The following is a 13,236-nucleotide window of genomic DNA, read 5'->3' as shown; positions in this document are numbered from 1 at the left end:
TATATGAAAGCAAACTGATGTGGAAGCACTTAGCCTTGTGATCTAAATCTGTTCCTCCATGCCCCAGCCCAAGCTTGTGAGATACAGTGGAGGTTGCCAGCAGTTAGCGCTTTTTGCCTTCTGCATTGTACCAAAATGAGGGGAAACTTGCTAAATTGTGCAGTACAGTTTCAGAGTGAGGAAATAAGAGGGACTGAGAAGCATTTCTTCTGGAGCATTAAAGTACCATTGTCTAGGTTTGCAGTGTCAAGCTGGCTCCATGCAAACCTGGGCAGGAAATGCTTATCAGAGAGAAGTATAAAATGGTTCAAGAGACGATAGTTAAATTCTTTTACGTAAGTAGTGGGACATTCTGAATCCTATTACTACTATGAAAGTGGTCAGAGCTTTTGTACAAGGAATATGAAACATGGGAAGTCAATGTCTTTAAGTTTCTAAAATGAAACGTATTGTTTGAAATGAGCTTTTACTGGAGGATTTTTCAGTAATGTTGGTAGTCTTACAAAGAATTTTCTGTGGTTAAACTTCTTTCTCAGATGATGAATGGTTTTGATGAGTAGTTTTTTGACTTTTGATCATTTTTCTATCCTTGCAGTTGGTATTCAATAGGTATTTCTTTGAATAAGGAATGCTGCCCAAGAATTGCAATTAGATTGACTCTACTTCTCTTCTAAGGAACAGGACAAGAACCCTTCAGTTAGTGTCATGCTGGATTGATTTAATTTAAAGTATGCTGCTTCTCTAAATTCACCTGGGTTTATCTTCTTTGTGAGACTTCGAGTTCTGCTTTCCCACCCAAATGAAGAAAATTGATCTGTGCACATTTCCTCATGTAAATACTCTTTTACTGGGATTAGCTGCCGCAAGGATACAAATATACCAGAAGAGGGGGGGGTCAGACTTTAGTGACATTTGGTTTAAGTTTGCCTCATTATTGAGATTGCCACTTGGCCACCACAGATGTAAGTTTTTGAGGAACCTGAAGTGATTCCATGTGATTTCTGTATATGATCTTCACTGGTGGTACCTGTAAAATAGTCTCTATTACTGTTTGCAGCACTTAGTTGTCATAAAAAAAGAGAAACTGGCATTAAAAAAAAAAAAGAAATCTTCCCTTTCAAAGGTCTGCTTTGCTGAGATGTTTTTTTAATGATGTTTTTTCTCCTGCTTCTATTCCATCTGAAATCAATGTTAGCTGTAATGAACCTGTGGTTCAGCTGAATGTCAGTGATCAGTGTGATCTGCTGCCTTTTTCATGTTTTGCTGTGATTACCTGGAGAAACAGCTGGCTCTGTTCTCCCACCTCCCTCAGAAATTGTACCTTTGATTGGCCTCCTCTCTGTCTTGCTCTGCATCTTCTTTTCTTTCTTGTAGCTTACAAGATGCATTTAATTACAGTGCAAGATGTGATTGCACTGAACACTAGGAAAATTCTAAAACAAAGGCACCCTCTCATTACAGAGCTGTCATACCTTTGTAATTCTTCTAATTCCAGATGAATTATTCAAAGTCTGCTGAGTGTGTCAGGCAAACGCGTGATCATGAGGCTTTTCTCAAGAAGGTGGTGGCAGGGTGCATATGAGGAATTAATGTTTTTCCTGGTGAAGCTTTGTCTGAGCAAATAGGCATGGCATTGAAGCTGATATGACGATGTAATGAAAGATAAACTTCATACTGAAGAGGAGATGAGGCTGGGATTTCTAACCTCTTCTTTCTTCCCCTAAGCTTCCTCGTGTTTCATTTCCTGCTGCTGTGCACTCCTGGGTACCAGCTTAATAATGCTTTTAGAAATTACTTTGCACTATTCTGTTTGAATAACTACAAAGAATAAGTTTCAATGTTTGTCAGATAGTGCCCCTTGAATTTAAAAAGCTTTCTATACACCCTGCAAAATGACATCCTAAAGGGTTATTATTATTATTTAATTAGATGTTTGCCTTGATGACTGAATAGAGGTTTATGTGTATAGGTATATTCATTCTGTGCTTTAATACCGCCATGGGAATTCAGCTCCTGTCATGCACCGCAGAGAGCTGTCGGTCAGATTTGTATTCTGCCTCCGCAATTGCATGACTGCATTTCACTCTGAAGTTACACAGATCAGCCACACGTGCTGGCCTGCAAAGGTGTGTGGGGCAAGAAGCTCCAAAATGGTACTTCAAAACTACAGAAAGTTTAGTTCTGAGAGAACTGTAAATTAGGGGGGTTTATTCAACAAAGCTGAAATGTGAGATTTTGTTTCACTGGGATCCAGATAGAAGCTAGCCAGAATTGTGCCTTTTGTGAACAAAACCATGGCTTGAAATCTTTGTCCCTGGGGGAAAACAAATCAGCAAATGGGAATTTCTCAAAAGGCAGAAGATCTGAATTCTGCTTCAGCCTGATAAGCAGCAACTTCACTGGCCTCTTGCAAGAGGATTATTGAGATATATGTGTTTCCATTCCCTTCTGCTGAAAAAAATACCTCTGTTGTGAATGCTGTCAAGTTGTTTGGCAACATCTGACAATACAAAAATCAAGATTTAAGCTTCCACCACAAGTTTTATCTTTGCCTTTTCCCATTTTGAAGTACCATATCCACATTATGTATATTAGCTCTCACTTGAATATTTGTAAATGTTCATTCAGTCTTGTTCCCTCTGCATTCCACATGTCATAGCAGTATTAGCCAGGCTGTTTTGCAGAATGGAGTACAGCCCTCTGCAGGCTGCAGCTACTCCATGCTTGTTGAATATGCAAAGATTATGTCAGAAATATAGTTTCTGTATTTATATATGCCAAAGCCTCAGGTCCACACTGATAGGCATAGGGCTAGCAGCATCGAATGGTGTTTTTTTCCCCTGTGTAGTCAGCGCAGCGGAATGGTCCGTACTGGAGAACATAAGCGCTGTCTGGAGTAGGTGATTAATCAGTGTCCTTGCCAGATTTTAGGTCAGAGCTGGGGTTGCTGCTGCTGTGCTGTGGGAGAGTCTGTTTCTGTTCATGTGTTCTTGGCTAAAATACAACTGACAGCTTTGTGGGCAAGGAAATGTATACAGCACAGGGAAAGGATGGCACCTGATTCTAGTGGAAATGAATAGAGAGAAGCATCAGCACTCTGCCACCTGAGTGTAGGCACAGGGTATTCAGAAAATGTGCTTCATTTGCTTCATTAGCATTATTAATAATCTTCTCCCAGGAAATTAATACCATTTTAACCAGTTGAAAATTAAGACTTCTCTGGTCTTAAAAGTCGCACTGTTTTTATAACAGGTATGATTAAATATTTGAGAGGTCTCAAGGAAAAAAAGAGGAGCCAGCTTTGTTTAACCTACAGCCTGTTGTGTATATTTTTTCTTTCGAGAGGATTCTTTGTATTTCATTTAAAGATTAATTTAAAATACAGAAAAGATATTGTCAAAAAATTCAAGTATGAAATGTTGCAGTAGTTGATGTTTACTTATAGTTATTTTTTTCTGAGGTTTATAATTTTCTAGACCTAGAAATGTGGGTGTGGAATGCTGGAATTGTACATAAGTACATTATTCAGCGTACTCTGCATGAATGGATTAGCTGTAAGAAGAAATATTATCCACATCCTTGTTGGCATAAAATATGTGCATATGCAACAGTGTAATGGCTTTAAATGATTTCCTAGTATAACTCAACTGGGTTTTGGTGGAATCATCAAAGGTGAATTTTGACTAATATATACAGGCAGGGCTTCAGTAAATAAAAATCTCATAAATGTGCAGTGATAGAAAAAAGAAATATAACAGCATTAAAAAAGTTGTTTGACCATCTAAGTGCTGGAGGCCCATATTCTATGTAACAACTCTTTTTACAGTAACTCCATTACAATTGCTTACAAAACCGTGAAGTCAAGCATTTCTGCCTGGTACCGTATCTCCCAGTTTCACTTAATGACCAGTGTAGCACATGAGTTCAAAATACCCCGATGAACAACCAACAGGTTCAATTTTGTCTGCAATTTTTTTTGTTATATAGGGGTGAGGTTTTTTCATTTTTCTATGGCTATAGTAATCAGATACTCCAAAAACCTTTTTAGCCTCTGTCATACTGATAGGCAGGATGCCACAGGGAAGGAGACTGAAGTGTCAGCTCTCTGTGCCCTGGTGGACTGGAAAGCTGGGGTTGCTGCTAAATGATAATACACTGCCCTCCTACAAACGCTTCCCTGGTGATCCTGGGCTGCGCGGTGGTATGTGAGCAGCATGCAGATTTGTCACCATGCGGAAATGGTATTATCTCAACAGAAAATGCAAATCTGCTATGTGGAAATGTAGAATCAGGGATGCAGATCTTCGGCAAGTAGTAAGATATGTATTACAAAGAACCATTTCTTTTCCCAAGGAGCTTCTGCTTTCATTTAGTCCCCATAATTGTCTGACTGTAAGCTCCTTAACTTTTTCTCATAATGCAGAGCTATCCTTTTTGCTGTTCGTTTTGAGGCCTGAAGTGGAAGTCTTCACCATAGCTATTGCAATACTACAAAATACGTGCTTCTCATAGTAAAAGGGAGAGAGGGAAGGATGTGGGGGTTTGACATTTTGTTCTGAAATTCCCTTCTCCTTTCACAAGGAGCATCATCCCCCCTTTTCCTAGTATAATTACCCCATATTTGTAGGTACAAATGTGTGCAATGTCATCAGGGCTCCAGGTACGCTAGACTCTAGCAAAATTATATTCTTAGATCTTTGGGCAAAAACCAATCTTAAGCTGTGTGAAAGATCGATGGGCAGACAGTTTAGACTATGCATCTCAGCAGAAGGGTATGCTGAAAAGGGAATCGTGTGCCCCCTGAGCTGCCAGATAACTGATTCTCTCTTAGTGAGACAGGTGTTTTTCTCGTGCATAAAAGTTAAGAATTGGAGGCAGTTCAAAAGTAGTGTCACTGCTAATGGGAGGACTGAAATGAAAGATTTGGAAGGAAAGATTAAAGAAAGCTGTATCCAGCTCAGCTAAGTAACAGAAAGGTTCATCAGGAATTGTAAAGTGTCAGCCCCAAAGTGAGAGTATTTAGAACTGAAAAAGGCAAAGTATCTAGGAAAGTTATTTTTTGTAAGAAGTAGTACAAATAAATACACTGAATAGCAACGAAAACTCTCAGACTGAGGAGCAGTTCCATAAAGAAAGTGATTGCAAGCAACAACAATTGCATCTTAGGTTTGCTCCATGGATTTGAATTCCCTAGATTTGTAAATGGATAGGGCAAAAATGCTAAAAATTATATATTTTATGGCATGGAGCAATCATGTGACGAATGTAGATGGCTGGAATGATCCCTTCTGGCTCTTCAGTCTCTTTCCTGCCCCATGCACTTTAACACAAGCTCACTGTGATCTTATCTATGAAATGCAATATCTTTGTGGAAACCTGAACTGTGATGCCATTGGGTCTGCTCTAAGGATCTTTTATACACCACTTCATCACAGATATTGTTGTCAGTAAATGCTTTTACCACTTTTATATATTCTCACTGTGAGTTGTTTTACAGCCAAGCAGCCAAATCAAGAGAATTTTTCCTGACCAGCTGAGCAGCTGATAAGTCTCTTTACACGTACTTAGGTGAATTCAGTGCCCTAGGATGCTAAAAGGGTGGGTTAGGACAAAAGCAGGTGTCAAAACATAACCCTCCGCTCTTGCCATCATCTCAAAGGTTATCTCCCTGCATGTAAAATTACTTGCCTTTTTGAACCCCAGTTTTCCTTAATGCCTTGTTTGAAAGGTCCATCTGATCCTCCTCAGGATTCATTTCCCCTCTTCTGATCTTTTTCTGAGCTTTTTTTTCCTATTTCCCTCCCTTGCTGTCTGCACATCATGATTCTTTTTCAGGCTGAGTCACTATCCTTTTCAATGCTCCTAGGAAGGGCTTTTTTATTTAGTTGTGTTATCTATTTCTTAGCCAAGTGGTGCCCGTAAGAAGATCAGAATAACCTAAGCTAGGAAGAGCTCTGTGAGTTGCAGTGCCTGTTAGACAAGCATACAAGTCATATTGTTTGTTAACAGCAAGTTCACTTCTATCCCTTATTTGCTGGCCTTTTAGATAGACCTAAACCTCCTCTGAGAGGCCAAAGAAAAAACCCCAACTATTGACCGCTTCCAGACCCAGAAGATTAAACTGACCCAATCCTGCATTGGTGTGTGTGTGTATTTTGAAAAGAATTTTCTTTATCTTGCCATTCCTGTGGAGTCCACAGATAGTATTGCTCCATTTTTGCTCCAAAATCTGCACAAATCCTCCCTGTATCATGCTTATGAATGGAAAACAAAAATACTCCTTTCCCAGGCTTGCAGTGAAAAGGAATGTGTTCCAAATGCAATTTGTTCCTTGTGCACTACATCTTGTGAGCAAGCAGCCGGTGTGCCTTGCTTCAGTAACTTTTATATGTAAACAGTCTTTAAAAACATAATCTACGTTGTCAAAGACTAATCTAAATGATGTACTGACATTGCTTATTTTGATATGCTGAGTTGGTTTTGAATTCTCTCTGGATTGCCTGGCCCCAGATGGCCTTTTTGCATTTTGTTTACTTTTCACTTAGCTGTCACATATTTATTCCCTTTAGATGTACAAAGTCAATGGGTTCAGCGTGGTTTTACAGCTTAGCTGGCTAATATGGCATCAGGAAAGCACTGAGTGAAGCCAAGCAGAGGGTCAAGAAAGAAACAGTGTGGTTCTGCAGGTCTGACATAGAGACCAACAGAACAGAAAACTGTAAAAGATCTGGTAGAGCCGCTAGAGTTTATTATTTTTTTTTTTCGGAAAAAGCATGATTTGACTGGAAAGTAGAAATCCACTGAAACAGGGAAGGATTTCTTCAGACTGAATTTCTGTTTTTAAAAGCTTGCTTCTGAATAAGTGCTGAAATTACACTATGCTGAAATATATCCCATTTAAATGAAAAGAAAAATCTGGATTTGTTTCAAATGTGAACAGGTAGCAAAATGATACTTTAAAAGCTCTTCAATATAATAAGTTGTTCTGTGTATATATCTCAGTAAAACAGTTAAAATGGCTCGCATGAACTTGCTGTACAAAAAGTCTTTGAAGACATGAAAAAACCCTTCATGCTGAGAAAAATAATTCCAAAAAATCTAGTTGTCATGGTCTTGCCACAATCATTCATAGAGCCCAAGAGAGAAATTCATTACACCTCTGGCAACCTGAAGCGTGACTGAAATGTGGGCCATCTTGAACGGTGGTCTTCCATCTGGATAGCCATGCCTACTGTCCCACTGTTCTCCCAATGTGAATATCTACCTTCCTCTGTATGGCTGGGTTTACAGCCGAAAGAAAAAAAGCTTTAAGGGAGATTTGGAGTGGAATTTAGCATTGACGGAAGGAGCCTGATGTTCCCTTTGTTTCTTGAAGAATGACAGCACAGATCTGCATGGCGCTGTTTGACTGATGCCATGTTCTTTTCAGGTCACATTCTGCAGAGGTGCTTAGCCAAAGCAGCTCTGCAGCACTTTTTGTGCTGATAGCTGTTGGGCACCCGAACTTCACTTCTTTTAAAGAAGTGACTCTGCAGAAACTGCCACATTTTTAGGTACACCAAGTTCCTTCTAGACTGGACAGTCCATAGTCTGAGCTCTTCTTCTGTTTACCACAGGTGAAACATGGGAACTATGCCTTTGTGTGGGATGCAGCGGTACTGGAGTATGTGGCCATCAATGACGCAGACTGCTCTTTTTACACGGTCGGGAACACTGTGGCAGACAGAGGATATGGGATCGCACTGCAGCACGGCAGCCCCTACCGAGATGTCTTCTCACAAAGGTAAGGGTTTGGAGAAGGAGGAGCAGGTCCTAAGGGATGGTCTTTCTTAGCTCTGGAAGCTTCTTCTAATTTAATTTTCCACGAAGGGAAACATCTTGTGCTTGCAATCCAGCTCATTTCTTACATAGGCATTCATTTCCTCAGAGACATAGGATTATTCACTTTTCTAGAAACTGCATTAGAAGTACTTTGTACTGCTCTAATTTGAATTGTTCTTGTTTCATTTGGAAAACATTAATGAGATAGGCTAAACTTCATTAGCAGGAAAATGAGGAAAGAGTTGAATCATTTGTTATAGAGGGACAGCATAATTCAACAGAAGCTGTTTCTTAAAGAAAAAAGTAAATTGGGACGCTGATAGGAAACCTGAAGGGGATGTACAAGAAAATCTGATGCTTCAGTGAAAAGAACCCTACTAGTACCCAAAAGCTTAGATGCTTATCCCACTACTAATCTGTCTCTTGGGCTACCACAGTGAGATCTCGAGGTGTTTCTGGTATTGTGTTTCTACAAGGTTATGTATTGTGCCTTTGCAGTATTTCTGTTTCACTCCGGTATTGATTCCTAAATCAGGATGTGTGTGAAATGTGAAAAACAAACATTTAAAAAGTGTCATATCTCCAGTCTGTTTGTTAGAAAATGTGGGCTAATCTCATGATCGTTTTCCATTCTGCACCTATTCTCTCAACCCAGTTTCTAATGGTTTGTGTTAGAGGCATGTAACAAAATTTGACAGTTGCTGTGATGGAATTTCTTTTTTTGTGTGGTTGCTATAATGAACATGAACCATCTTAAGAATATGCTTCATTCAGGCTATTGCATTTGCCTTCAGTACATAGGATGAGGTAGAGGGAAAGCAGTCAATAAGTAACAGTATGCAGACTCAAAGGACTCACTGTCTGCTCACACATACTGCATGAAGAGAGAAGGCTCAAATTCTTTGAATCTGTTCTGTGTTGGGAGTGGTTTGGTTGAATTTTGTGCTGACACAGTAGTAACAGAATACAAACTCTCACAGGATCAATGAAAAATTAATTTTGATGAAACATATATAACAGATATATTACAATTAGCTTTATAGGCAATTATTTACTGAATACTTTAATACTTTTATATGCCAGCTATGATCAGGCTGGCTCTGCTAAAAATCTCTGTCTCTGTAATGTTCGGAGTCTCCGTGCAAAACAAAGGAGTAAAATTTCTTCTGGTAATCATTCTAAAAAGTGCTTCCAGAGATCTCCGGTGCTGGTGAAGGTGTTAAGTCAGACCCTTCAGAGTGTTACCCGTGTAAGCTTGAGTACAAAAATCTGAACACATAGGGGAGTTTCGTAGGCTGTGACTTTATCACTAAATACAGCAAAGCCTGCCAAGCGGCAGAGCGTGGCTCATGTCCGTGCAGATGAGTATTCTCCATCCCTGCCACCACTGCTCTCCAAGTGAAGGTGGATGCATCCAAACCACCCCTTAGGGGCTGCTTCTGGCATCATTTATTATACTTGTTATTGTTCTCAGTACATAGAGGAAATGGTTATGGCTGGTTCTGGTAAGCAGTTATCTTCTTTGTCACAGAATTTGGTACCTGGAGAGGCTAGGTTACATCTTCTGATGCTCTGTTTTTAGCAACTTCTGGATCATTGGTCTGTGCAGGCCTGACGTTTCCAAGTACAATTTTGGTTTGTATAAAAATTTCAGCATGTCAGTGCATTATTATATCTTGAAGTTGTAGGAAAGCAGAAAGAAGCATAAAAATTTGCACATATATAGCTCTCTTTATCTGAGGATCTTCAAGGAATATATAAATATTAGCATCTCTCAGTGGAAAGTAAATGTCATTTCCATTTAATGCTTAGGGAGGCCATAGCATAAGGGGAGTTAAATGAATTCCCAAGGCCAGATGCTTTCCCTGGTGGAAATGGGGATCACAGGCATTTAGAATTCCCCATTTTCCATTTCCTGCTATAGTTATCAGAATTCAGATGGATAAAAAAAGAGATTATTTGTGAGATATTGGGGCACAGCAGGGTCTGGATGGATACACAAAACTTAGTACTGATGAGAAAGTAACTCATAACATTATCAAGAGTAATGGTTGAACAGAGAAACTGGAATTTGCTACTTACTGGAGAATTTAGAGAGGCCAAGATATATATTCTGAAAATGTATATGCTGCCACTTAGATCTTTATTTCCATATTATAAAAGTATATTATATTGCACTTCTAATTATGTCCATAGAATTTTACAGTCTGGAGCTGTAAAACACCATATAAGAAACACATGCCAGAGCATGCTTGCAAGGTAGCTTACAAGGTTTTGTTCCAAAAACCCTTCAGTACTGTTCCCTATGATTACTTCCGTGTGATTTTCACAAATCATCCTTACTTTTCTTCCTAATGAAAAATATGACCAACCTTCAGCTGCTGCAGCCTGCATGCTAAATAGAGAGGGAAATAGATTTCACTATATAGGACTCGCAAATGTTCACATGAATATTTCACATTCTTTAATGCAGTAGGGAACTGGTTTGAAATATATTGGCATTTCTTGATCTTTCCCAAAATAAATATATTTATGTGAAAATACAGGGCTTCTCTTTTATGAAATTTCGCATAAACCCGTAAGCTGTACAGTATTAAATCCCTAGGGTGCTGCTGTAAAAGGTCTGGCAAGCTTACTGGAGATTTCGGTCTCAGTGCAGGAAGCATGGGCATGAGCTTAAGGCTTTTCATTACCTTTTCCAAATATTCAGGCAATTCCCAGAGAAGCAGGAAAAGCGATAGAGAGGTATAAACACCCACCGTGTATCTCTAGTGCTATGGGGTATGAGCTGTAGTCAGAATAACACTGTAGTGAAGTTGCTTAAGCATTTAGGATTTCCAAAACCACTTTTATGTTTGGGATGTCTGCTATGTTGTTCTCCAGGGGATTAACACATGCAAAATGCTGTTGCCTTTGGGGACTGCAATAGTATTCACCTCTGTTAAGTATTCAAGTCTCTATGGGAGTTTGTTTACCCATCAGTTAGGCTACTTAAGAAAGGTATTAAACCTGCAATCAGTTTGACATGCTGGGGTGCCATCAAAACACTTCCATGGCCTTGCAAAAATTAAGTTCCCTGATATTTCCTCCCATAACTCATGGTAATGGCATGCCCCTTTATACCACAGGCAGTTTAAGTGGTGCTAAAAAGAAGCCTGAAACAACCGAGAACGTGGTGAAAACCAAAGTCATGGTAATGGTCCTAGTGGCCATGTGCCTGTGTAGTACCTGTGTTAGGGATGTGGGGCTGCAGCTGATGACCTCCTGGTTGTCTGGTACCCACCACACTGAAGAAGAACTCAAGACGCGGTACCCTGAGCATGCTGTGGAGCCGGTGCTGACAGCCACCCTGCCCCCAGGCTCAAAGTGTTGCTGCCTGCTAGCACCCATGTGTTTGCATGTCCTACCAGTATGGAATGAGCTTTCAGTTACTAAGGAACCAGAAGGTGAAAATGCTTATAAGGCTACAGCTAAATTAACACCAAAGGTTCAATATGTACATGATTTTAAATTGATGCAATTAAGCAAGTATGGTAAAAGAATGTACTGCCATTGAGGTACATTTGCTTGTATTGGTTCATATTGTGTTTATAATTTTACAAGTATAAGGTGATGTCTGTACTCTTTAGAGAGAAGAGTGAGTGCTTTCACATATTTGAAGTGATTCAATTTAAAATCAGGATTATTCTTACAAGTTTGGGTATAGTGAAATATTAGTGGAGTGTGTGGCAAAATGCACATCACTTAGAAACTCCACATACATTTGCTGGGCTTTAAAGAAATTAATTCTAGCCATATCACAGAAGATGAAACCCTGTTCCTGATTATTCTTCCCAAGGAAAATCAAGGAAATTAGACTCAAGCAAATCTATCATTTTGGGGATGAACAAGATGTTTTTAATGAGAAAAGTTATACCTTTCAGATTGCAATATCAGTATGCCTTCAGAAAAGCATTTTGTGCGGTTACAGTTTAGGGGAGAAGGGTAACAAACTGAAACCACTGTAAAGAATCCAGTCTTTGCGCCCTCTCTTTTTCACATGCAGAAAATCTCCTCTAGGCCACAACAAAGACATAAGCAGCAGTGCATGGTCTGAATGCAGAATGAAACTGGCTTCTTGCTGTTTTGGCATGGCAAAGTGGCCAGCTGGGATCCCACTGTCCAGCCTGTGACCACTGACTAGTGCTGTCTCTGAAAACAGATGCTTCAAGTCCATCCTGAAAATAGACGTGTGACTATAGCACAGCAATATAGAAAATAATGTGGGTAACATCTGAATGATGGACCTGTCATAACATCCTGATGACTTTATTCACATGTTGCAGATCTTAAGAAACATGTCTGGCTATGCCATTACGCAGCCAGCTGATATGCCCACGTAGATTGCTGTCCCCTTTTCTTTGCCACTAAGACTTAACCTTCTGAGCACCAGCAGCATCCAGGCAGAGTGTCAGTTTTCTCTCAGTATGTATTTTTCTTTCCAGGTAATGACAGGGGCTGTAATAATGGAACTGCCAAATTTACTAGGAGAGTTCAAAGAAGATGTGTCATTTAGTTTATGAGGAACTGCGTGCTGACACTAAATTTGACACCTGTTAGGAAGTCTTTTCAGCCCTAAACTCTGAAACTTCCATTGCACCCCTGGGAGGTATAAATATAATTGCAACCTCCTTTCAGAGTGTTTCATAGGATGTCTGTGCTTCCTACAGTGCAGGAGCAATGGCTCGGGCACTGTACTGGTGGCTGGCTTTGGTGGGGGTCAAGGAGGGGGCAGCAGCAAAGCATTTGGATCCTGCTCACGTCCCTGCTGCTTCTGCTGGTTCTCTCTTCTTCTGTACTACAGTCCTGGCCACACAATGCATTAGAAGCAGAGGGAGAGGAAACACCAAGTTCACACTTATCAGAGGCCAGCAGCCAGCTCTTCAGTTAAGTAACTAGAAGCTGTCAACACCCAGTACTATTGAAAAAAAGCAAGCTGTAGTTGTTTTGCCTTCCTCATCTCCCAAGAGCATTCATGTGCATTCTGCCCCTAAGACTTCACTTTGAAATGAAAGGAAACAGTGACAATATTTTAAAAAAGGGCAAGATAGCCTTCAGAGCCCCCAGAGTGGGACTCTTGCTTGTTGTCCATCAGCTGAGTTGCCCCAAATGGCATTCACCCTGCCCGAGCATGAGCTTACGGACACTTAAAGTTGTCTGTGCGCCAAAAGAAGCAGCAGCAGTAGCATACCTCCTGGTGGTCATCTGTGAGAGGTGGGGCATGTGATGGAATAATGTATGGAAGGTACAACTACCATATGGCTTCTGCAGAAGCTATTGAATTTGGCATAAATCACAAAAAGAAGCAAAGAATTTGTGTTACTGCTAGAGAAGCCAGTCATATCTTTCTGTCCTGGAGGCTGGAGGGAAGAAATA

The 13,236-nt window shown here is 40.1% G+C and overlaps 1 protein-coding gene across 5 annotated transcripts in view; it reads left to right on the top strand.

Annotated features, from left to right (window-relative positions):
* Window positions 1-13,236, top strand: part of GRID2 (glutamate ionotropic receptor delta type subunit 2) — a 744,966-nt gene that overhangs the window by 662,765 nt on the left and 68,965 nt on the right. For all 5 annotated transcript variants that reach the window (XR_010615424.1, XM_065691904.1, XM_065691874.1 and 2 more), the window contains one exon: window positions 7,617-7,783. Coding sequence is in view for 4 of the 5 variants with exons in the window: in XM_065691904.1 (XP_065547976.1) it covers window positions 7,617-7,783 (167 nt within the window). In the remaining variant the exon portion in view is untranslated. The remainder of the gene's footprint in view (window positions 1-7,616; window positions 7,784-13,236) is intronic.

Source organism: Lathamus discolor, chromosome 1 (genome assembly GCF_037157495.1).
Source record: "Lathamus discolor isolate bLatDis1 chromosome 1, bLatDis1.hap1, whole genome shotgun sequence".
Taxonomy (NCBI): domain Eukaryota; kingdom Metazoa; phylum Chordata; class Aves; order Psittaciformes; family Psittacidae; genus Lathamus; species Lathamus discolor.
The sequence above is the reverse complement of the archived record's forward strand: the minus strand, read 5'-3'. Positions and strand labels throughout refer to the sequence as shown.